The sequence below is a fragment of the Aplysia californica genome, unplaced genomic scaffold (genome assembly GCF_000002075.1).
Source record: "Aplysia californica isolate F4 #8 unplaced genomic scaffold, AplCal3.0 scaffold00262, whole genome shotgun sequence".
Taxonomy (NCBI): Eukaryota; Metazoa; Mollusca; class Gastropoda; order Aplysiida; family Aplysiidae; genus Aplysia; species Aplysia californica.
The window spans coordinates 123652-148035 of NW_004797532.1; the positions used below are offsets into that span (position 1 = coordinate 123652).

The 24384-nt window shown below is 40.7% G+C and overlaps 1 protein-coding gene across 4 annotated transcripts in view; it reads right to left on the reverse strand.

Moving 5' to 3' along the window:
* Positions 1-24384, reverse strand: part of LOC101861959 (katanin-interacting protein) — a 101399-nt gene that overhangs the window by 49366 nt on the left and 27649 nt on the right. For all 4 annotated transcript variants that reach the window (XM_005100840.3, XM_005100839.3, XM_005100838.3 and 1 more), the window contains 8 exons: positions 22457-22616; positions 21682-21831; positions 21153-21313; positions 16697-16878; positions 14370-14475; positions 11286-11492; positions 9485-9625; positions 8331-8937 (listed from right to left, as the gene is read on the reverse strand). In XM_005100840.3, the coding sequence (XP_005100897.1) occupies positions 8331-8937; positions 9485-9625; positions 11286-11492; positions 14370-14475; positions 16697-16878; positions 21153-21313; positions 21682-21831; positions 22457-22616 (1714 nt within the window). The remainder of the gene's footprint in view (positions 1-8330; positions 8938-9484; positions 9626-11285; positions 11493-14369; positions 14476-16696; positions 16879-21152; positions 21314-21681; positions 21832-22456; positions 22617-24384) is intronic.

Sequence of the window (24384 nt, forward strand, 5' to 3'; positions counted from 1 at the left end):
AATCCTGCATGCACACACATTTCCCCCTTTCTCTTCCAGTGTGTGTCTGTACTCCTCAATATACATGTACTATCATGCATGAGTGGCGGTACAAAAATCTGCATCGCTCCCAATGTACAAATGTTTTGAAAAAATATTGTGGCCAGCAATTTGGCTTTCATTATGTTACAGCGGGGAAAACATTCTAAAAGTTATTTGTCAGCTATCATGATTACAATACGACAACACACAAACATACGCATGCATGTACTAGTTTGTTAGGGTTCTTCGATGCTCAGTAAGTACAACGTGTGGTTGTGGCAACGAAGAGCAAAAGGGGGGGGGAGGTAGGGGGAAACGTGAAGGATTTAGGAGAGAACAGAACGTGATCGAGAAATAAGTTCACGTATGTGTGTGCGTGCGTGCGCGTATTTGTGAGTGTAGTGCGAGTGTAAAGAAAAAAAAAGGAATTAAAAAAAAGGAGATTAAAAAAAGGATAAAAAAATGAGGGGGGGGGGGTGAAATTGATCCCAACAACTGGGAAAGGCGGTGATGAGGTCAAAGACTCTCCACAATCAACGAAAATTGGCAGCCAGCAATCGAATGATCGATTTTGTCGATTTTTGCGGGGGTGGGGGGGTATAGGGGTAGAGAGGTATAGGTATGGGAAAGAGAGAGGTTGTGAGTAGGGACAGAAGGTAAGAGGTTTGGGTTCAACATTAACAAAGTCGCCCGTAGACAACCCCAACAGAACATTGGCCTGACATTGTAGTTTTCTGCATGGAGAATTTCAAAATTCTGCGCAGAATTTTACCCCCAAAATGACCAAATTTTGCAAAAATTCTGCAAGGATTGCGACCAATCTAAACTTGTTTTTCCATACTGTATAAGTACCAAATACAATTCATCATAAGCTGAGAAGTAGCACTACAGACACAGTAAATAAAATAAAAAACCCAGCAATTAGCAGCATACAATCTGTTTTTTTGTTTGTTTAGAAACGCAAGCCCATAACATAAAATACTAGCAAAAGTGTGACCCAAAGAAACGAGACACTATACCGGTTATTTTAAAATCAGGTGAGCTGGCAGTTTGAGCTATGTCATTGGTTGTCAGGAGGCGTTGAAGACAAAAAAGACAATTATGTTGTTTGAGAAAAAAGACAATTATGTTGTTTGAGGAAAAACACAATTATGTTGTTTGAGAAAAAAGACAATTATGTTGTTTGAGAAAAAAGACAATTATGTTGTTTGAGAAAAAAGACAGTTATGTTGTTTGAGACAAAAGAAGTCCTAGGAAGATGGGCAGAATATGTAGGAGAATTATTTGAAGATAGAAGACCACCCCTACCACAACCAAGCAACAACAATGGTCCCAACATTCTTATGTCAGCTGAAGCTTGCAATTAGAATAAGAAACACACCAGAAGGAAAAGCCCCGGTTGAAGATGGCATAAACACAGAAATGCCCATCCACCGTCGATTTACGGGTGTGGTCAAGTACCACATTACACACGCACTAACAGAACAGTTTTCCGCCAGACACATCATGTGTGCTTTTGGTAAACTGAAGCTGACGTTCAGTGGCATTTATTTTCAACGCATTCTTTCCTTTCAAAAATGTATCCATTTTTGCTGAAAGTAGTGAAAGACAAATCTGGTCTCGCCTGTTGCACAAATACAATTACCGCTACTAGCGCCTGCAGAATAGAATCTAGAGAATGCAGTGCTACCGACTGAAGTGTGTTTAGACCATTCCCAAAGGGAAGATATTATTATCATTTGTTTTCGTATGCACTTCAATTGTAAATGGGCTAATTTATCAAAGGCATGCTCATCTACTGCGCGGCGCGGTTGATCCACTTTTCCGCGGCCGCGCCACGGTAGCAGCCCCCGCGGAACAGTACGATGTCAGATTGGCGGAGGGGCAGAAGACAAAAAGGACTTTTCTCTTGGCTGGCACCATCGTCTTCCTTCTCATTAACCTCAGGTCGGTACGGGGAAAGGCACCGGCAGAACACTTGCAGTTTCTTACAATTAGCTGACTAACTATATTTCTGATTCAAATCTGAAGACTGCGTATCCACCAAAGCAGAACAGAAGCGACTCGGGGTTTTTTTGGGTCGGCGCGGAAGGGAGAATTCGGTGTGTTCGTTTCCAGCATACGCAAACGGGTCAAAGGTTTAAAAATGCAAAGGTGGGAATATAAAACCATGTAAGGTTTTTATTAAAAATTTGTACCGTACACCTGTTAATATGCATTTAAACTGGTGGTTTAAGCGCACACTAAGCTAGTTTTGTGGCACCAATGATTACGAATATGACATTAGACTTTTCATCGGAACTTAAACTGAAACATTCTTTATTTCAGCTCTGGCTGGGCCTATGACAGACGAGTCACCACCACACAGCCCGACTTAAGGGGGGGGGGGGGGCTACACCTGAAGGCTATCTCGCTTATTACAGGACGAATTTTACCAAATTTCACACATATAACAAGCATACTAAGGAGTCTTAAAATCCGCCATCAAATTTGAGAAAAAAAAATCGTTTCCATGGATACGGCGGCCATATTGGATTTTGTTGACATGTCTTACGTAATGTATACCGCACTTATCGCTGATGGAAATTAATTGTTTTTTTGCATGCGTGTTTGCTAACATTAGATCTAAAAATCGGTCTGTTGTTTTTTCCTAAATGAATTAGAAAATTTTTAATGAATTTTTTTCCTGAGGTAGCATTCAAGTTTGCAAAAAATCCGTGAAAATCCACACTCCAGACACCACCAACAAAAATCTATTCCATATATCAAAAATTCAACAGACAAATTTTTAGCATTACATCTTCTCTTCATTCTGTGAAAATTTCATGAAGATTGGATGAAAAGCGGTGTAGTTATTCAAAAAAGTATAGAGAAAAGTCGCGTTTTGAGAAAACAGCCAATAAAGAAAAATAAAATACTGACTATGAGGAAATGGCGGTAACAAACATGCCCGGTATGGAAAAAAATACGGTTTTTGGGGGTTCTTATGCGATGAAATAGTTGTAGGAAAGGCAGAGGAAGCTAAAAATGCCTGCAACTCAAATTTCATAATTTTGGGCCGATTTTGGACTTTGGGGGTGTAGCCCCCCCCCCTTAATTGCCGCATTCCAATCGGCCCGTCTGATGCCAGGAGGGGCCGTGTCGTTTTGATGAGTACATCTTTCCTACAAAATCCTCACTGATTGCTAAGGTACAAAAAGGTACTCTCTATTTCAAGTACCGACTCCCCGACTGACTGACTTTTTGTCGCTTTGTTTTTGGTTTGCCGGACACGCGGGTTCATAATGTTAAATAGCATTTGCATAGCTCAACAACAGTACGCGCCTTACAATCCATGTTACATGTATTACCCCAGCAGACCCCAAAACACGCAGAAACATTCTCGGCTTCCAGGTAAGAATATTAGTGTAAGCAGCTGATGAAGCGCTCGAAGAGTATTAAAACAAACTGACAAGATTTTTCGCTGTTTATAACCGGGTAACCATTCCGACATGGGTGAAGAGAGGAAAATTATGGTCGTCTTTCCCAAGTACACAACGTCAGACTCCTAACAGGGTTCAAACCCACGACCTTTAGGTCGCCAGCCCAACAGCCTAGCCACTAGATCACCAACACCACAATTTTGACACGCAGGCTTGTGGGAGAAAAGCTGAAAATTCGTCACCCCACAGTAAGTATAAACACTCACTCGTGACTGCAGCACGTCCACTAATTATTACCATCGCCATCCTTGCACGTCAATGTGAACCGGCGTCTGTGGTATTTCGGTTAGACGCTTCGCTGAAGCACGCAGAAAACCTGAGTTCGATTCCAGAGTGGGGAGAAAATTTCTGTCGAGTATTTCGGTCTTTCTGCTGGGATGTATTCCTCTTGGCCCGGGTTGGCCCCGACAGGCAGGGTCAGAAGCCCGCCTCCTAAATGATCTAAACTGTGTGGACGGAGACGTAAAAAACAATTAAATGTATTTTTAAAAATATATATGAAAGATGTCGTATCACTGAGGACCCCACGGCATTTTGCCTTGATTTCTGCTTCTCCCCCTGTTGAGGGGATACTTGCTATAATCCAGTCATCAACGATGTCGTGTTCCCACCGTAGCGTCGTTGGTCTAGTGGTTAGGCTGTCGTGCTCATAACCGAAAGGTATTTTGTTCGAACCCTGTCTGGGCCCAGACGTTGTGTCCTCTGGCAAGGCACTTTACATGAATTTTCCTCACTTCGCCCAGGTGGGGATTGGTATCCGGCTATAGACAGCAAACTATCAAGTCAGTTTGTTAGTCTTCGGTCGCTAAATCAGCTGTTTGCACTGTATGCTTTCCGGGAAGCTGAGAATGTTTCTGACTTGAGTGTTCTGTGGTCTGCGGGTAATTTTTTGTTAAAGCGCGTAGAGCATGCTGCAGAGCATGGATATGCGTTATATAAATGCAATTATTATTATTATTATTATTATTATTAATTCTTCCACCTTTACATTACCATTTTTTCAAGCCTGTCCGAAACAACTGAGCTATTGTGCGGCAAGTTACACGAAACAAGTTGAGAATTAAGATAGCTTCCTTTTGACATGCTGATCAAAAGAGAACACTGTAACTTCTATCAATGGAAAACGCGACATGAGCTAAAAGCATGACACCATCGTACCAACATAATGAAGGTCTTTTCGGCAGGATGTGCCTTCCGAAATTTGGATTTCAGTTTATTATTATATTTCTATTATAGTAGAGGGTTTTACGGCGCTGGCAACTGCATAAGGTCATATGAGGGCCAAGGGGTGGGTGTCAACAGAGAAGTCTTTACAGGGAATCAGACTTGCTCTGCTCACCTCTCACGTTTCAACAGCACAAGGTCTGCTTCAACTATCAAGGCAACCGGAAATAGCAGGTCACAAGAGAGTGACAAACATGCAAAAGAAGTAGAGGAAAATGACAATAGTAAGGATTAGGAAAGAAAAAGCAGCAGTTCCCTGTTGTAGGTCAGGCAGAGTTACGAGCGTGACATGAATCAGCCCATTTACAATTCTACTGTGCTTGAACGAGAAATGTCCCCCCTTTGGGAATGGCCTAAAGACACTTCAGTCAGTGGCCCCGCCCCGAGGGTGATTTCAGTTTGAAGACGGTGAACAAAATAAAGGAGGGATGTGAACATAATATTATCAGCAATCGCTCATTCAGCATATGCACACAACCATTTAAATAAAGCTTGGAGAAGCAAACGAAAATAAATAATGTATTCACCTGCGGAGGCCATACACACACATCTACAATAATTTAATGTTTTAAATTTGCGTTATCTCTGTCTGTCTGTCTGTCTGTCTGTCTGTCTGTCTGTCTGTCTGTCTGTCTCTCTCTCCCCCTTTCACTCTTTTAAATAATCGAACCCGAGATGTAGCTGTTTTCAGGACCACATGAGTCTAAGTAACATCAAACTTGTACCAACATATTGCAGGCAATGCGAATTAAACTGGACAATAAAGAGACGACACTGAATACAATAACGTTCCGATCCAAAGCACCGAGGTGTCCTTGTATCTTAAAGTGTATTTGATAACTCTTTGATTTTTAGCTCGAATTACAAAGTGAGGAAATATCTGGGCGATAAATAATGTCTTGGATGTCGTGACGTTCTTTTAATTTTTTTTACTTTCTTTTTTCCAGATGTCCCCTTCATCCCCCCCCCCCCTCCATTTTTTTCCATTTTCTCTTTCCAACCCTTTTTTCTGCACCTGAGCTCTTCTGACAAGAAGACACTTCTTCAATTAGTCAGGTCTGCATGGCATTGTCATAATAAATATGATGCCTAACCAGACTGAGCGGATAGAGCACATTTATTAAACAGAATAAAGCAACAGTGAACTTTGATCATATCTCATATATTCTGCAGCACACAAAGATACTGTAGTTTCCCCCGGAGTAAAAGGTGCGGAACAGTGCACAGATGAAGAACAACCAGCCTTGGTCAACGTGAAAGGCAAGCACAACTGACCCTGTGCATACGCGTGTGTGTTTGTGTGTGTGTGTGTGTTTGTGTGTGTGTGTGTGTGAGTATATGTGTGTGTGTGTGCATGCGTGTGTGTGTGTGTGTGTGTGTGCGCATGTGTGTGTGTGTGTGTGTGTGTGTGTGTGTGTGTGTGTGTGTGTGTGTGTACACCCTTTGTTTACTACAAAGGAGAAAGGATGAAGATGACAATTATTTTCCATGTATAGAAGGTAAAAATTAGTTTAGCACGAATATTGGGCCTGGATAGATAAAATAACAACAACAACGAAGAATTCCCTCTCTGCATTTTTGCGCCGCTATGAAAAAGCCATCATCTACGTCTTCGGGTTTGAGATTTTGAGTTAAAGGCTAAGGAATGTACCGAAATGACAGAGACAGCCTTTTCCATACCCAGAGAACTCAATCTTCAGTAAATCTTATTTTGGCGCAGGAAGAATAGACAAATATTAGAACCCTACTTTTACTTGTACTTTTTTCTTCGGCTTGTACCAGTGGGTGTCGCGGGGAACCCAGCCACAAGAAAAAGAGGTATCAATTTCATATGAAGAATTTAAAAACAAATTTTTCAAAGGACAACAGGCACAAAATGATCCCTTTGGAATTCGTCAGTACATACAAATATGAAACCACGAAGAGCTAATGCCTCTCAGAATGTGATATAAAGGGCAGTGAAAATTGACCCCACACAAGGAGCACAGGCAGTGGAATTTTAGTTGTAGCGGGGGGTTCCCTGCCGAGCACTTTATCACGCCGCGCTGTCTGGGCTGACTTCATTTTTGGTACTTTTCAACGTACCGTTTTAGGTGTATCCCTGCATTTAGGGTAATTATAATTTAATGTACCCAAAGCACGCATTTCTGCTTTTGGGACCCAAAAATCAACGGACATTGTAACTTGTCTCGTTCTTTCGTTGGACGCGTTGAAGTCGGCAATGCTAAATTGTAAAATTTTTGGATAAGTGTGAATGAAAAAAATCAATATAAAAAAAACGGCACGACAAAAGCTGTCGAACTTTTGAAACATGAACGACAAAACATTGGTGCAGATGCTCAGAAAAGATGGTATCTGTGCGTATAATAGGAAGCTGAAATTTAGCAACTTTATAAATCTGGCACACAGTTCGCTATGAAGTAATTCCTCCAAATAAAACTTTATGTGTCTAATATAATCAGGAATATTCACATATTTTCTCTACAGTTTATAAAAATTACCCTGATGTCTCTCTATGAAAAAGTACAAACCGATTTTAGTGCCAGAATACATCTACAACAATGTAATACACGAACAGTAGGTTATCAGTTACAGTCCATAAATTATTCCTGATTTTTCTTAAAACGCTAGATCTAGGTTTTGTAAGTTGACTGAATAAAAGGGATGACTTCTCGTAATTGTGTTATAAGAATACTTTCTAGCTTTCAAGTGACACTGAATCAGCACCAGGCTTTTCCAGCTTTTATTTTCATTTCTATAACCATTGCAATAACTGACAATGTTCTGATTTCTTTACATTCATAAGTGTCCGCGCATATGTCCAACACAAAAACTAAGAATGAATGTGTTAGCAGTCATTATGCTTATTTCCATACAAGAAGTTCATCTCTATCCATGTATTAACACAGTTTTGTGATTTTTAAAAATCTTATAATATATCTTTCTTAGTTGTATGCAGGCAGCCACAGACCAACATGATCCTTGAACAAACGCAAAGTAACTTGCTCTTGTTTAATGGTAGAAAAAGAGCTAATGCTGGGTGTCTTTGGTTAAAAAATGCAAATGTGCATCTTTCTTCTCTTATAACTTGACTATTACTACTCGCGCAGATTTAAAATAGTAAAAGACAAGATATACGTAGTTAGTTTAAAGCAGATTTTGGAGAGACCTGTCATGCCGTTTTAAAATATACAATCATTTATTCATAAGTATGTAACTAAAATAGGACAAATTGGGTACTCTACAAACACTTATCTAGAACAAAAACTAATATATATAAATTAACCATAAATGCAGAATAAATCTCAAGACATTGAGCTTTTAGTACATGCGCGTAATGGTCTGCTGTGTGGAATGCGGAAGAAGTTAAATTGTTTAAAACGTAGACAAAAATGCGAACTTCTTAACAGACACCGGCAAAGTCGCTTCAGGGCTCATTAATCCCGTGACCTTGAGCCGGGGAGCTCCGGCGGTGTGCTGAGTCACGCTAACTTAAGGTAACAGAATCGGGCGAAAAGTGACACCGTGCAAAAAGTCATCAAAAAGCCCTGTTTTCAAGCCCTGCTCAGTAAGTATTCCACCGCATTAAGTCTTAAGGCCTACCTGCTGCTGACACTTCCACATCAGGGCTGGAACCGCCCGATCCTTGGTGCGTGAGCACGGTCGGTCTCATCAGAGTACGAGTCTCGCTGCGAACATGCCCTTCACCCACTTGGCCATCCACACTGTGCTTGTGCCGGTTCCTCTCCTCGCTCTGACCTCTGACCTTTCCTGAGTTGACTGACCCTGAAGAGGAGGCTGACGACTGAGATGACCGAGAGATACTTCGAAAAACGTGATGGCTCCCAGAAGATGGCGTATTAGGATTACTGTTTTTGTTTCCCCTTGATGGTGAGACAAGACCTTTCGAAGGGGAGGTCATCCGCGCGACAGCCGGCCCAGGCCCTGTTTGATCCACCACAGAGTTATTAGAGGTGGGAGAATAGGAACCCCCTGTTGACGTCCTCTTGTTGAGATTCAAAGAAAGGCCGGGCGGTTTGGATTTGATGCCTGATGATGAGACCGAGTTGCTGTTTCTGAGGGAGGATGAGAACACGACATGCTTGCTGTAGTCAAAAACCTGGTTTCCACAACCTTTGTCAACGTCGCCTGAGAAGAGAAGCTCTCCGCCAAAGAAAATCCGCATGCATTTGGCTCCTATGTCCAAGTTCTATGAACAAACGGGAAAAGAAAAACAAAGACATCAGGGCAGCAAGCCGATGCAGTGGTTTCAGCAACAGCAAAACTTCTACTTAATGAGCATTTTCCTGTAGCTGATGTATCATGGTGGCCCAGCATCTTTCTCCAGGTATCATGCTGTACGTCATGAAGATTAATAAGCTAAATGTCTAAAAATCTAAGAAACTAACCAAGTGAGATAGTCAAACTTATCGTATTGTACTTTATTACAATAAATAAAGATATAAAAATAACAAATGTAGGCATCATAATGTCACTACATTCCACAACCAGATGAAAATAATAATTATATTTATCTTATTATACTCCAGAATCAGAAAACTCCCTTGTCAACATAACCAAAACTTTATTTTTAAGAGCACTTTCCAAATCTCTCTTTCACACACTCGTGCATTAACTTGACTTTCAAACAAATTTAAATATTTCTAAAGTTTTGAAACATTTTTGAAAAAGCTGATAAGAGCTATCAATGGAACAAAACACTGTCTGACCAAAAAATCCCCAAAAGACCCACTCACACTAATCTTGTTGTTCCAGTTCCAGACTTTGACGGCACCGAGGTTAAAGGGCTTGCCTGGCAGCGGGTTGATGAGCAGAATAGAAAACTCTATGGGGCGACCATCAAACTTGCAGCTCCACATGTTCCTCTCTTTGGTGGTCTGTGCCAGAGTAACAAAAGATAAGGGGTGAAAGGAAAACCAAATTAAAAAAACAACAACCAAAAACCAAATACAGTTCGCTTTTCGCATTCCACAGGATGATATCGGTTGCTTGTGCTCAAGAAATATTTTGTCAAAATTCAGATTTTTAAGGTTGAAAAACAGCAAGAAAAATACAGGGTGACCCCCCCAAAAAACTGTACAACTTTTTTGGTTAATATTTTCCTCCACATTGAAGTTTTGCCTTTCAAATTTGTACACAACATTTGGAAGTCAAAAGGAATTTTGATATTCAATTTATATAAATCCACAACATAGTTTTGCTCTACATAGCGCGTAAAAAACAACACTTTTTCAACTAATTCCCCATTTTTGTAGTATGACGCACTAGTCTGCATTAGGCCTACCACTAAAAATCCCAACGATTGTGCCATAATGCAAACTACAGTAGTCTAACAGGATAATAGAAGTTTGCAAATGGTTTTTCTCAAGTTTCCTGTGCCTGCTGAGATCATGGTTAAGATTAATAAAGAGCAGAGAGCTTTTTGTATTGAACATTTCCTCACCACCAACTCATTTCCTAAGTTTTGCGCAAGGTACAGAAATAATGTTAAAATGTCCTTAAGGCCTTCTTTGAAGTCAAGGGTGGAAATGGTCCATCAGTTAGGACCTGCAGAGAATCAGAACTAAAAATTCCCAGACAAAACGACCACTTCAGGTCATACACACTCCGTTCGCACCCCTTTAGATGTCACCAGGGTGCAGAATTTAGTAGATGAGCCCCTTGAGACCTCTGTCCGTAGATGATGTCTGCAGCTATGACTTTCCTAAGTCTCAACGGTCCGCATTCTCAAGGCAGATCGTCATCTACTACTGTACCATTTTCCTGTTCGCGAAGCTATCAGAGGATAGCAATGTGTTCACGATTCTTCAATCTTGAAAAGCGTCAACATTTCCTCTATGACATTTGGTTCCTTGGCAAAGCCCATATTCACCTTTCAGGCTAATCAACTCCACAAATTTAATGCTGTCAATTTGGGCAACCTCACCCCCCCCCATATTGTCTCTAGAAACAGCTCCCTACTGTAAGGTGTACATTGTGTGTGGCTCTGAGTACTCATGGTTGTGTGGATCCTTGTGTTTGGCCACCACTGAACATTACGAACGATGATTTTAAAATGTGTCGAGTCCAAAGGAGGACATATGGACTGTTGGTTCTCGGAATTCCAGAATTACATTTTTTTTTGTACTCTGTAGGAGAACAAAATATTGTTTAAAGGTTACAGGAATGGAAATATTAGATTTTAAAAATGAAAGGAAAGGAAAAAAACAAACCAATCATTACATGACTTTCCTTAAAAGATCTTTTAAATTGGTGCATTTTGCATTTATATATAGTTTTAATTATAAAAGCAATTTCCGTTTTTGAAAATAAGTTTCTTCCTTGCGAATTTTATGTCAAACAAATTCCTTTTGAATAAATTATATCAGGTCCAAATTACAATAATCTAGTACAAATTTTGTGTGAGATATTTAGAAAAAAAGTTGTACAGTTTTATTTGGATCACCCTGTATATAGAGTAGGTACAATTGTTTTTTCTCTCTCCTGGCAAATTTTGCTTTCTAGGTTGCCAACGAAATGTATCCTACAGCGGCTCACCTTTGACTTGCCATTGAAAAGAACTTCCACTTTACTGGTCTCCCCACGTGCCCCATGCACAGAGACATCTGACGGTTTGATTGGCACCAGGAGACCTGACTGGTCAAAAAACTGTAACTCTGTCAAGCCCACCAGTGACGGGTGACCCCAGTTCGACGAGATCTCCACCGTGACCTCAAGGCGATCAGTCACAGGGGCTTTCGATGACTGTGCGGTAAATGAGAAGTTAAAGAAGAAAAACATGAGACAAAAGGCGTTCTGGGCAAAGTACTGAGATATGTGGGTAAAAGGGGTGGCCTAAAGATTGTTGGCACAGGTGAATTTGTTAATAAAGCGGAGCAACAAAATTCTCACCTAGAAATATTAACTGCATCATCAAAGAAATTCCCTAGACATATAAACAAGTAATAATAATAATATATAATAAATGACATTTATAGCGCTCAACCCCGAATAAAGTACAGTAGTCTCCGCCTAAACGGACGGTGCTCGGGAGGGCTCATTAGCGTGTGTTTACAATGAGCGTGCGTTTACACAAACCTTTGCAAGGGGAGGAAGGGACACAGTCATCTCAATTCCTTATTACTCTAGTGACCTCCCTTGGAGAGAGGTTTTTTTTTTTTTTTTTTCAGATAATGTGACAACATGTGGACGTGACTGTTTTGTGAAGGATCCCCCGACAGGGGATAAGAATACAAAGGCGTTGAATGGGGGAGGGGGGGACAGACTCAATATAATGAATATGCACTATAAACGTCGGGAACAGATAGCCTAAGAGGAAACTAGGTGGTGATAGTCATAGAGACGACGGACCAGCCACGTGGCTTTCCAAGCGACCACCTCCGACCATAAATCCACGCAGAATCATTCTCTAAGTTCAGAGAAACATTTCCTCTTGTGAGTCGTTTAACAAGTACATTATAAGTTCTTCGAGTGCAGCTGATTAGGCTTACTTGGCTAATCGTTTATCCTGTAGAAGCCTGTCAAGTGTTTTACGGCATTCACGCATGTTGCGCATCAGGCCTAGTTCTAACTAAACATTACATGCAGTCCTTCAAACACAAGTCAGAAACCTTCTCTCAACAAAAGTACATTTCCAGTGACCAATCAAAAAACATTTCAGACCCCCAATCCCCCCCACACACATATTTAACCGACCAGCCCTAGACCGAGACCTGTGTGTCAGTGTCAGTGGGAAGTAGGGTGTGAAAACGCTGTCCATCACTCTCTTTGTTCGTCCATCACTCTCTTTGTTCGGCCAGAGGGGCATGCTCACCAAATATCCGTTTTCTATGCTTGTCTTAGGCAGGCTGTGCAGGTTGCTTAACCTGTTGGCGTGTTTCGCGGATCGGAGCGTGCATTTGGAGGGAGTGACCGTGCATTTTTACGTTTAAATTTTATAGTAAAAAACCCGTCAGATGACGAAAGCATGCGTTTGAGCGGAGCGTGCTTTTGTATGACGTGCGTTTAGGTGGAGACTACTGTGCACAGGCTCTGAACGCTTTACAATACAGTACAACATACAACAGTAGCATAAAACATTGTGTTTTGACTAAAGAAAATTATTCCAAATATTTATCTTACTAATTTAAAAACAGAAACGACTTCAGCTGACATTTGAATTAATCAAAAGATTCGATCTCTCTCAAAGTACTTGGTAAAGCATTCCAGATCTTGGGGCCTTGGTATTCAAATGCCCTTTCACCCATTGTTTTAAGTTTCATATATGGTAAAATAAATTTCTTTTTGTCAGCTGATGACCTTAAACTGCGAGTTGGAATGTGCAGTCTTAACAGATTTGATAAATAGGATGGTGTATTATCATTCAAACATTTGTGACATAGGGTGGCCAACTTGTACACAATCCTTTTCTCAACAGGAAGCCAATGCAAAGTTCGTAAAAGTCACACAAAATCAAAAGTAGTTTTCAACTGTAGAGTTCATAGAAATATGTTTGGGTTTGTGTCCTCCTACCTTGGGACAAGCATCAAATTGGAGATACAGCGGGACTGGCGTATAGCACAGACTACTATCAGGTTAGAGGTAGAGACTACAGACAAAATGTGGCAACTCTTGACTCATCTAGATGATAGATCTGTCTTGAGCGATTGCCACGTGCAGGGGAAAAGCAAGTAGCAACCAAGTTCATGTGCAGCTCAAGCTGAACTTAATGCAAATTCAATTTTAAAATTACTGCAGATCAGAAGCTAAGCTATTGTGTGTCAAAGGCCCTGTAGATGTACTTTAAAAAAATCAAACCCGATACTCGTTAGTCCTTGTGACACTTCAGACCTTTCAAGTAGTATTGAAAATCCGCACAGGCACCCGCCAGACTTTTGGCCATTCCGCTGGTGGTGGTGATGCTGGATATTTTGCCTACAAGCCGATGTGGTGCACTTCATTTGAAGCTTCTCCAGACAATTTCAGTTGGCTATTAAAATATTGACTAAAGCCTTAAACTATTAGCATTTTCATAATCAGTGCAAATCAGGAGCAAATCGGTGACAAATTAAATGCAAATATAGGTCGAACTCGCAGAGACGTATGCGGGACAAAGATTATGAAGCAGCCATCAAATGAGTGCCGCGCGCCATGTTCAGTGTGTACCGGCAGCCAATTCCCTGGCAGTCCAGAGGGGCAAATTTTAGGTTTATAGGGATGGTACAACTCAGGCAGATGGCGGATGGCAGTGTAAAGGCCCAAATGCTATGTTTATATAGGTGTCCCACTGGCAAAACCTGGAGGTAAGAGGGGCTGACGGTACAACTGGGGGTGGTTCAAAGGGATTTGAGTATTTGACTATATATCTGAGCTTTTCTGTTGCGATGTATTATGACAGTCTAGACAGCTCATCCTGAGAATTAGTGTAGACAGGGACATAATAATTTACAAGCAGCAGATAAACAAAGAACAATAATTTGTCCAGGCAGCAATTCACCACCACACGCACAATTATTCACGAAAAAATGTGAAAAGCAGGAACAGAAATTTGCTTCCAGAAAGGTGATGTATACACAAAAATAATTCTCTAGACAAACAGATAAAATCAAGAGTAGAGAAGTGATCACAATTCATTCCACTCACCCAGCTGGAGGCCATGGAGCACAAAGGCGGAGCTGTCACATCATTCTGCAGCCCGGAGTCTGCCACCTCTATGTGGTTGAGCGTCTGCAGTAGTTGTTTCTGCTGCCTGAAAGACATGGCATGCACTCATGTTGATACTGGTATCACAGGTTATGAGCATAAATTACCTTTATTTTAAATTAAATTTCTTTCCCCAAGGAGAAACTGGTCATGTGTAATAATAATAATAAAATAATAAATAGCATTTATACTGCGCATTTCCATTTCCTAAAAAAATGCTCAATGCGCATTAGTCGAAAAAGACATCACATCTTAAAAATTAATCGACATGCATGTACGTAAAAAAAAGTATTATGCATATAATATCTATGTATATGTGTAAAAATTTCCATGAGAAAAACAGTCTTGCAGAGAGGTTGTAGATGCGTTCACTTAAAATATAAAATGAAATAAAAATTAATGAATGGTTACAATAAAATTTAAAATTTAGAGTTCAGCCTCAGACACAAGAAGGGCATTTTCAGGAAAGCATGGCCAAAAATTTGGTGGTTTCGGGTAATGAAAATGAACCACTTTACATAATACAAGCCAAATAAAGCTAAAGGAAATCACCCAAAATAAAATATGTGTCACGACGTGGAGGAATCAGGCGCTCATCAATTTTTGGACATGTGGAGTTATTGATACCATTTTAACTCTAGTCCTGCGGGGTTAACTGGAAGAGGGCTCTTATCCATCGATGACCCGCTTACGTCACCCGCGAGCTTGTGCCGCAGGGCGCCGGGGTCAGACACCGGTCACGCGAGCGTGCCGTGGCGGGTCAGGGAAACACCTCATCTTTTACAGCAAACTGATACGATCAATGAATAAGTGTAACAATCACACGAATAATCCCGTTATCTTCTCATCAGTTGATCAGAGACGCTGAGATTGGAAGTTACACCAAATCGAATAACTTTTCCAGAGTTTTCCAGATTTCACACCTATTATGAATGAACTTGCGAACAGCTGCTTATCAGCTATCGTTCGAAAGAGGAAAAAAATGGGATAATTTCCTAATATTTTTTTTATTCAGTTGCTCTCAAATTTCTCCCTCTGGTAGGACAATGGTTCAAAAACCACCAAATATGATTATTTACATCAGGAAACAACGTTTTGTGTAAGAATTAGATTGTTTGAAAAGTGAGGAAAGGTGTTTGCATTGAAAGATGAAAGTCCTATTTCCTGAATATCCTTTCGAGTCCCTCAAGTGTCTAACTGGGTCAAAATGCTCATATTTCATTGGATGAACGTCTCAACCGACGCTCCGTTATCTCTACCAATGCTTCGCGTTGCAAAACAACGCAGAAAGTTCCAGATGGACACACACGCACAAGCAGACGGACGCACATACATTTCAGCACACAGATGCAGACCCCGCACTAAACAAAATGCGTTGCCCACGCGGGACGACGACTGATCAGGGACCAGCTGTGGAACGCCCCGCGGGACTGCGCTTATCGGGCAAACATTTATCAGGGAGCAGAATCTTAAGGGTTAAAGCTTGTTCATTTGTCTTGCTTTCGGTGAAAAAAATACACATATATCATAAATAGAAGTCGAGATATTTGAGATTGAAGGGGGTAGGGATTGCCTGGTTTCAGAGGTAAAATTAGTGAGAAAATGGCAGTCAAAGTTTGGAGACTTCCACAGCTTCAGAGTCGGAAGAAACTGAAAATTTGCATATTTCTGCCTTGAATCTACATTTTTAAGTAAAATCCAAACAGAAACGTGTTTTTAAATGGACTTTTAAGGTGTTGAGCTAAAAAACAAAAATTCCATAAAAATTGCCAAACGGACAGAGAAATGACAGTTCTATCGATTTCATTATTTTGACGAGCGCCTGATTTTACCCCGATGCCTCACATATCGATATCTATGTACATCAGAAACTATAGTTGTACCCTTCGTAAAGATTTCACACAAGACTTTCAGTATATTAACAAGCAAATTGCACTTTCTGGAACAAGTTTAACAAATATTCCAATTGAGCTTGCTGTGAGTAACAATTATAATTTAGTCCTTATATCCTCAGCAGACCAAGTGCGGAATGCAAGGCTAAAACAGGACGGGAAGCAAGAGCTACCAAGTGACCATCAAGAACGATGTTATTGAACCATACATGTAAAACCACTGTATTGTGTATAGAGAAAAAGAGTCTCAAAATGAGCATGCAAACGTGTACCAGAGAGACCACCAAAGTGCCTGACCAGCTGCATATCAGAGAAAAAAAACATTTCCCCCCCTCCCCCAAATAAAAACAACAATAAACAAACCACCAAACTCACTTTGGATTCATCTTGAGCACCTTCTGTATGACATTGTTGATTGGTGACCCATCTGCCTTGACCTGTGAGGTCATACCTCCAGAAGCCCGTGTGGGTTCCGGGTCGGCTGATGACCTAACTGGGGTCGGGGGTTTGGCCTTGTCCGCAGATGAAGAGGACGATTTGTCACCAACACTTGGGCTCTGAAGCAGAACATGAGTTCTGGGCATGATGACGCTGACTTACTGAATTAGGTTACAACTTCAGAAGAAGGAAAGCAAAAGTGTTAGTCTCTGATACTACTCATGTGCATACTCCTAGTCATTTTGTCTAATATTACAATAATTTCGGTGCCATCTAAATAATATGTTAGGAAAAGGGAAGGATAAGATGGGCGTGCATTATTTTCAACACTTTGCCTCCACGGGACGCCGATTGGCAACGGTAAGAAGCTGCCCCTTTTCCCCAAGTGACGCTGGTCACTGATCGGCGACAGTGTGATATAGGAACAAAAACGTTGCAGCAATGATCTCCTTTTTGACATGCGCACTTGTTAAAGTTAAATTTCTTTTCTGAATGGTCAAAAATCAGTTTGCACACAACAATAGGAGTAATCTTTTTTGGGGGGAAAAATGTTGAGTAGACCTAGTATGAATTTCTACTTTACTCTTAGGCCATGATGAGAATTTGGGTGATGAATGAGCTAGATCTAATGTTTTCAGTTTTGATTCTTACTTCCTTTTTGATGAACATACGATCATCACTTTCAATTTTCTCTGTATGCTAAAAATGTCATAATGGTTGGGGTATTTTTGCCGAGATACAGTACTACAGTACTGATGTATCGCATCAGCATCCTTGTACATGGAGATAAGAGATAAGTGTTGTGCATTCTGTGCGCTGCGAGGGTGGCAAGTGTTAAACTTTGCCATGTAATTTCAATTTAGAGAAGCTAGATTATTCAGTTCACTAGGTAAAACCCTTTTAAAAGTTATTCAAGAAGTCTTAATGAACTCGTTTAGTACAAATGGAAAACCCAAAAAATCTTTAAAACACACCACAAAACACAAGGACTCTTGCCGAGGTCCTCTTGCAGGCACTGGTAAATGTCATAATTTCTTATTCAAGGAGGAACTACACTTTTAGACCGCTTTACAAACTCAGTTATGGATTCAAAAGTCACAATATGAAGAAATTTACATCATATACTTCAGAAGCAAGACTGCAAATACCATATACATGTATATGAGTTGAAAAACTGCCTTCTCATAGCTTGTCCACTTAAAAAAAAATTCTAGCTTATTCGCTTATTTGCCAATGTGCGTGAAACTTTGCATGGTGTTCCTGTAGGCCAGTGACCCAACAAAAATTTAAAATAAAAAAAAAATTGATCCAGCAGTTTACAAATTGCTCATTTTGAGATAGCAACACCACTTTGCAATCCCCTTTTCGGTGTAATCTTGTAGCTTTCCCCCCTAAAACTGTCTAAAAGTTACAACATGCGTCTTAGAAAGCACTCATTCGTCTGCTGGATCTTGTTTCATGGTGCGCTTTTAAATGTGGTGTTGAGGAAAATAGGTCAACTTCTTATGTTTCAGGCATATGCTGTAAATTACCTTTAATTTTTTACCAAGGTCACATCAAAGATACTCTGTCATAACATTATTTTTCAGTGACCTTTATTGACAGGCTTTTAGATTCTGTGGTCATCAAACTAAAAGACCTGTGAAGATTAATCGGGGCAATTTGTTTTTACCCCACTTTAACCATGGCTACAGTAATTGCTACAATGTTGTGATCACTATATCTACATCTCTTAATTTACCTAATCAGACCCAAGTCATTTTGAGATAATATCGACTAAAAAGGAAAAAGAAAAACATGCAAACCAAAAACACATTTCACCAGGTGGCATAGAGACAAATATTGTACAAAATTACAAAATGATCAAACCCTATCAAACCCTAAAATATGTCAACCCCCCCCCCCCCCCCAAACTGTGATTTGTCCAAATCCAACCCCTCCAAAAAAAAGCTTCAGGAAATGTGTACACACAATAATTGTGCATTCTAATATAAATCATGCAGAAAAATTTGGTTGAAATAAAGAAAACCATGCCTTCTTTCTGCATTTGTGGTATGATATTCATTATAATATTAACACTAGAATTCTAAACTGCCTTGGCAAGACTGTTTCACAGTGGCACAATAGGTGACCAATAGACTGGACCTCTGGAGCTAGGTAAAGCCCTGGTTCTATTATCTAGGAGCACACCTCTCAACCAGTAAATGTCCACTAATGATGTTTTTTTTTTACATGCATGTAATTGTGAAATTTGGTAAGACAAAGCCTCTGACCACAAGGAAGAAAGGTGCACTATACAACATTATAAATTTTATACTCAGGAGGTAAATGATATCATAATTTTTAAAAAGCAAAAACCTTACCTACGAGCAGCGATTTGTTATCCCATAACAAATTGAAAAATAAAAAATGGGATAACAGATTTTTAACATCTCCACCATAAGACCAGTCACACCTGAACTTTCAAACACACTTAAATTTTGGCAAAATTGCAGTCTGCACCGATGTATTCTCATTGGAGAAAGAGTGAACACTGAAATCTAGTTTGCTCAAAACTATTTTTCACTTCAGACTGGCTGATGTTTCTCTCAAGTTTCTACGTTGAACTGATCTAAAGCAACATTATTATTTCAAATATTGTTTCAAACAGACAATTCAACTGCATTGCTTTTCTTGTTCTTAATAATACAGGAGTTAAGCTTTCAGCTGCGTTCATGCTGCTAATGCCATCCACATGTGTTATTGTTCCTTTCCTCATCCTCTCAACTCGGTGTGCTTCCATCAGTCTTTAGTAGCTAATTTTCTTTCTTACTCTGAATGTTCTTCTCTGTAATTTGGCAACTGCTGTATGCAATATCTCACCTCTTCGTTTGTCAAGCAAGCTGAAGCCAAAGTGATGAGCAATTTTTTTCTGACGATTCATCTGAAATTTACTTCTGATTGTGCAAATGCCTTAACGGAAACCTGTTGTTGTTATCGATCCAGTAACGGAAACCTGTATAAAACAGAAACCTGTCTTAACGGAATCTCCCCGCTCCCCCCTAGATATATTCCTCTTTAATTACCTGTATAAAACAAAAACCTGCCCAACGTGTAAACGGAAAGAAAAATCCGCTCCCTTCCCAGGATTTTACCTGTTTAAGACGGAAAATGCTTAGCCCGCTCAGCCCTGATTTGAAACAAAACTCGCAAGTTTGGTTCCGCCAGCTCTAAACTTAACGCCATGGCCATGCCGCTGGGCGAGGAAGGGGAGTAGGGGTGCAATTTGGAGGTAGAAGTTACCCCATCATGTGAGCCCTGACCAATGCAGATGGTCAAGGTGGTGTGGGTGTGAAATCTCATGACTGCCCATGAGAGTGCTCGAGTAGCGAGCCTCTACGGAAACTTTCCAGGGTAGCCAGAAGCCAAAGGTGTGAAATTAGATTGACCAATGCCTGCTGCCCTGATTGTATGGCCAGCCGAGAAAAGAGGAAGGGGAGTAGGGGTGCAATTTGGAGGTAGAAGTTACCCCATCATGTGAGCCCTGACCAATGCAGATGGTCAAGGTGGTGTGGGTGTGAAATCTCATGACTGCCCATGAGAGTGCTCGAGTAGCGAGCCTCTACGGAAACTTTCCAGGGTAGCCAGAAGCCAAAGGTGTGAAATTAGATTGACCAATGCCTGCTGCCCTGATTGTATGGCCAGCCGAGAAAAGAGTTCCTCGAATCGTTGTTACATGGCAGTGAAGGGTGGCATTGGTCGACTGCTTGTAACGCCGGTGGGTGGGGCTACGGGTGAATGCAAAGGAGACGATCAAGCGTTTCGGTTTTTAATAGGTCAAACAGTGGTCCTATGAAAGGCAAGCACTGGTGGTAATTGGATAAGACTGACATATGCATCATTATCAGACAGGATAGCAGCTGAGAGGTGTGAAGTTTTGACCACTGCTTGCAGATTGGAAAAGCAATCCTTGATCCCAGCAACAGGGCCTTTGAAACCCCCCTCCATCACCCCCTAAATTCCCCTGTATAAGACATAATTTTTTACTGGCTCCCTTGCGATTCTGTCATACACAGGTTCGACTGTACAATCTTGAATGCTGTTTCATGTTTGACTGTTGAGGAGGATGAACTATCTCTGCCCAGTTTTTTTTTGCAAAAGTGAGGAGGTAAAAATATAATATCCTGGTAAAACATGAAATGAGTCATCGTTCATGTGTGTCGTTATTAGACTTGAGTTGCAAAGGAATTAGCACACAGTGGATGTCATATATGCTAACAAATTGATATTCTAAAGTCACAATACCGAAGAATAACAACTTCAGAGTTGCCTATATCAATATTCTCTCATTTTCTTCGTTATGCCTTGCAATGGAATACTAAAGTGCTGACACATCAGGTTATCATACCATTACCTTAGGACGTGGAAGCGGTCGTGACACCTTTGAGAACAGTTCCGCTTTCTTATTCTCCTCTGCAAGAGCCCGCATGACAGCACTTGCTTCCTCTCGCGTATCTGCTTTGCAGTCTGAACTGCGTCTGTTAGCTGACAATGGCCGGGCAGATTTGCTGGACCCTATAGCCAGATGAAAGGAAATACTGTATGACCATATTACACTTGAGATTTGCAGAGCACTGAGCACAAAGACAATATCTTTCTCATATTTCACAAATTAATCCCTAATCCTCACAACACCCTTGTACAATTGAAGGTGACGAAATTCAGAAACGATACCAGATCAACTGCATCCCCTTCATGAAAACCAAGTCCATTCTCTTTGAGGGCCGTGAGTTTGACTGTGTCAGTAGCTCTATCAGTATAATCTGCCCTTTTCAACTAGTGCGTTGATGTCAGTCCGATATTTTGACCCGATCCTATCCTACTCCTATCAAAGACCTCAATCAGTCACAAAAAAGTGCACTTCAATGAGGATCTATCCCTACCGGGTTTTGACTGTGACGATCTCATGTCAGGTACCCTCGGGACAGCTGATTTGTTAGAGGACGCTGGGGCAGATGTCGGCTTCCCTTGGTGCCCTGTGGAAGTGTCTGGAGTTTTCTTACGAGCTGCAGTAAGATTAGCACCGGATTTGACTGTGGACACACAAACAAAATTTATGACACATCTAAAAAGAGTCCCAGAAAACAGACAAAGGGGCCAAGTTGAGCCTTGACTGGAAGAAAACAAAATTCTGTACTTTAAGACAAAGCAACCTGTTTTCTCCCCCGCTAGCACCCCCATTTAACACAAACTTTTCTTCCAGCCTCTAAAATACTGATACAGAGGACCGCTGTCATCATTGAGAAATAGAATTCATTATACATATAGTTACATACTTTGATGCCAAATCAATAGATGTTACTGATGTTGAAATCCAGCAGCCATTTAGTTAAAGTCTTTCTGCAAAACCTTACCAAATGCATTTCTTGTTGTAAAGAGCACTGAGCACAGCCCAGTGAAAATGAGCTGTATAAATGGGATCTATCATTGTTTGAAGCCAACTTTAACCAATCTAGAATACAGGTGTCACAATCAGCTAACCCAAAACTTTAAAAAAAAGAGAACTTTGCTCGGTCAGTCCTCCATACACAGAGAGGTAAAATCACAAAGCTCAGTATCGACATGATGCAGCACATCATTACTATAAGTTAATTTGTAACAGAGACAGTAGAGCCCCAGGAGGTATACAAGAAGCTTCCATCTCAGTTACCAGCCTACCCTTTGGTTGTAAGGGCTGGAACTCCAGGACAAGAGTGTCGCCAGGTGAGAACAGTTTCAATGGCTTCATGTCTGTGCCCTGATTGTCGTTCTCATCAGCCCCATAGATCAGCTCTTCTATCTCCTCGCCGATCGGAGAGATACGCTCACCATCAGACTCCTGAAAGGACAGTCAAAAATGAAAGATTCATGAGAAGGAAAGAAAGAAAGTGAAAGTGGGGAGGAAAAAGTGGGGGGGGGGGGGGGGAGATTTAATATATAAAGATAAATGGGAATCAGTTTTAGTAAGAGTTTTACGGCACTTGCAACACAATAAGGTCATATAAGTGCCGAAGATTAAAGGTGTTACAAGAGAGTAACAAACACAAAAAAGAAGGAGGAGAAAAAAAGACTATAGAGGTTTGATAGGAAAGAAGAAGCAAACCACACCAAAGCACCCGCCAACCACCCACTAAATGGGAACGAGTCACTCTAAATCAAAGACACACTACTAAGGCCTCAAGATTGGATCCTGACCTGCAAGGTCATATTGTTTGGCCTGCTATCATTCACAAAAAAAAATTGGAAGACATGTTTGTAATGTGCGGAGGACTTGGTCACCAAAACAAATAATGAGAAAAACCTGTGAAAGCAGCTGTCCATAACTGGAAAAGCAAAAGCCACTTTTTTCTTTTATATGAGAAAGCCACTGAAATTCCCTGAGCAAAAAATATAGAATTCATGACACTCAATTTAACATGAAAAATGAATTTAAGTGTCAATTTCTAGCACATGATGAATCATGTATGTGTACCTGCACTTCACACAAAACCTTTGATTTGCTGTATATAACAACTGGGTGTATTGGGTGATAGCTGGAGTGTGTGTGTGTGTGCGTGCGCGTGTGAGTGAGAGAGAGAGAGAGGAGAGAGAGAGAGAGAGAGAGAGAGAGAGAAAGAGAACTGAGTTTCCTACATGCCTAAGCATTTATATGACCAGATTGACATCATGGATACAAACCTTGTTTCTGATCTATGAAAGCATAGCTGTGGGCTTTAGTATTTACCTACAGTAGATTATCTAATGAAATGTCAATATCTTTTGTACCTGTTAAGTCTGTAATCAAATGTGCCACAGGGTCAGGCAAGTGGTGGTTTAAAAGAAAAGACATAACTATAGATGGTGAACAAGGTAAGAGCACTAGGTGCATTATTGGGAGTAGCTGGGGTAGACTCATGCAGGACAATAAAACTCAGTTGCTACTTCATTTGCTGTATTCAAAACAAATAAATGAGCAGTAAAACATCTCAGACATATCGAGCAAATATGACAACAATTCGTACATTGATCAGCATGCAGTGTGGCCTTCACAATTCATACATACACTGAATTTTTTTTCTCCAATTTTCATAACTGTTATTCAAGAACAAGACATTTGCATATTAATGGGTATCTTTTGGAACAAACTAAACAACAGACAACAATAGCCACCTGATAAGTACAGAAACTAGGGACACTTTCCAGCAACCCACATCTTTGTATTTGTAAGGCAAGTAGGTCACTAGCATTTGAGCACATACCACAACAAAAGTTCACTGAAGAAAACAGTTCAGTTGCAACACATGGCGAGTTAGCATGGTATCTGCAATGCTTCGTCAGGAACATAGACAGAAAATAAATAGCAACAATGGCACGATGGGGAAGAAGCAGACAACATCATTGGGCCCACCAAGCAACTGACCACCAGTGGGGAGAGGTAAGTAAGCCCCTTGTGCCAGTGGTGCGAAGACAACAGACGGCATGCCGCTATTTCTACACTTCTCTACCACAACAGCCTGCCAACAGTTCACATTAAGCTGTCAACCACACACATTAGCAGGCATTGGGTATTTTCCACATTCACTTTTTCCAATTAATTTGCTTACACATAATACCACAATGACAAAACC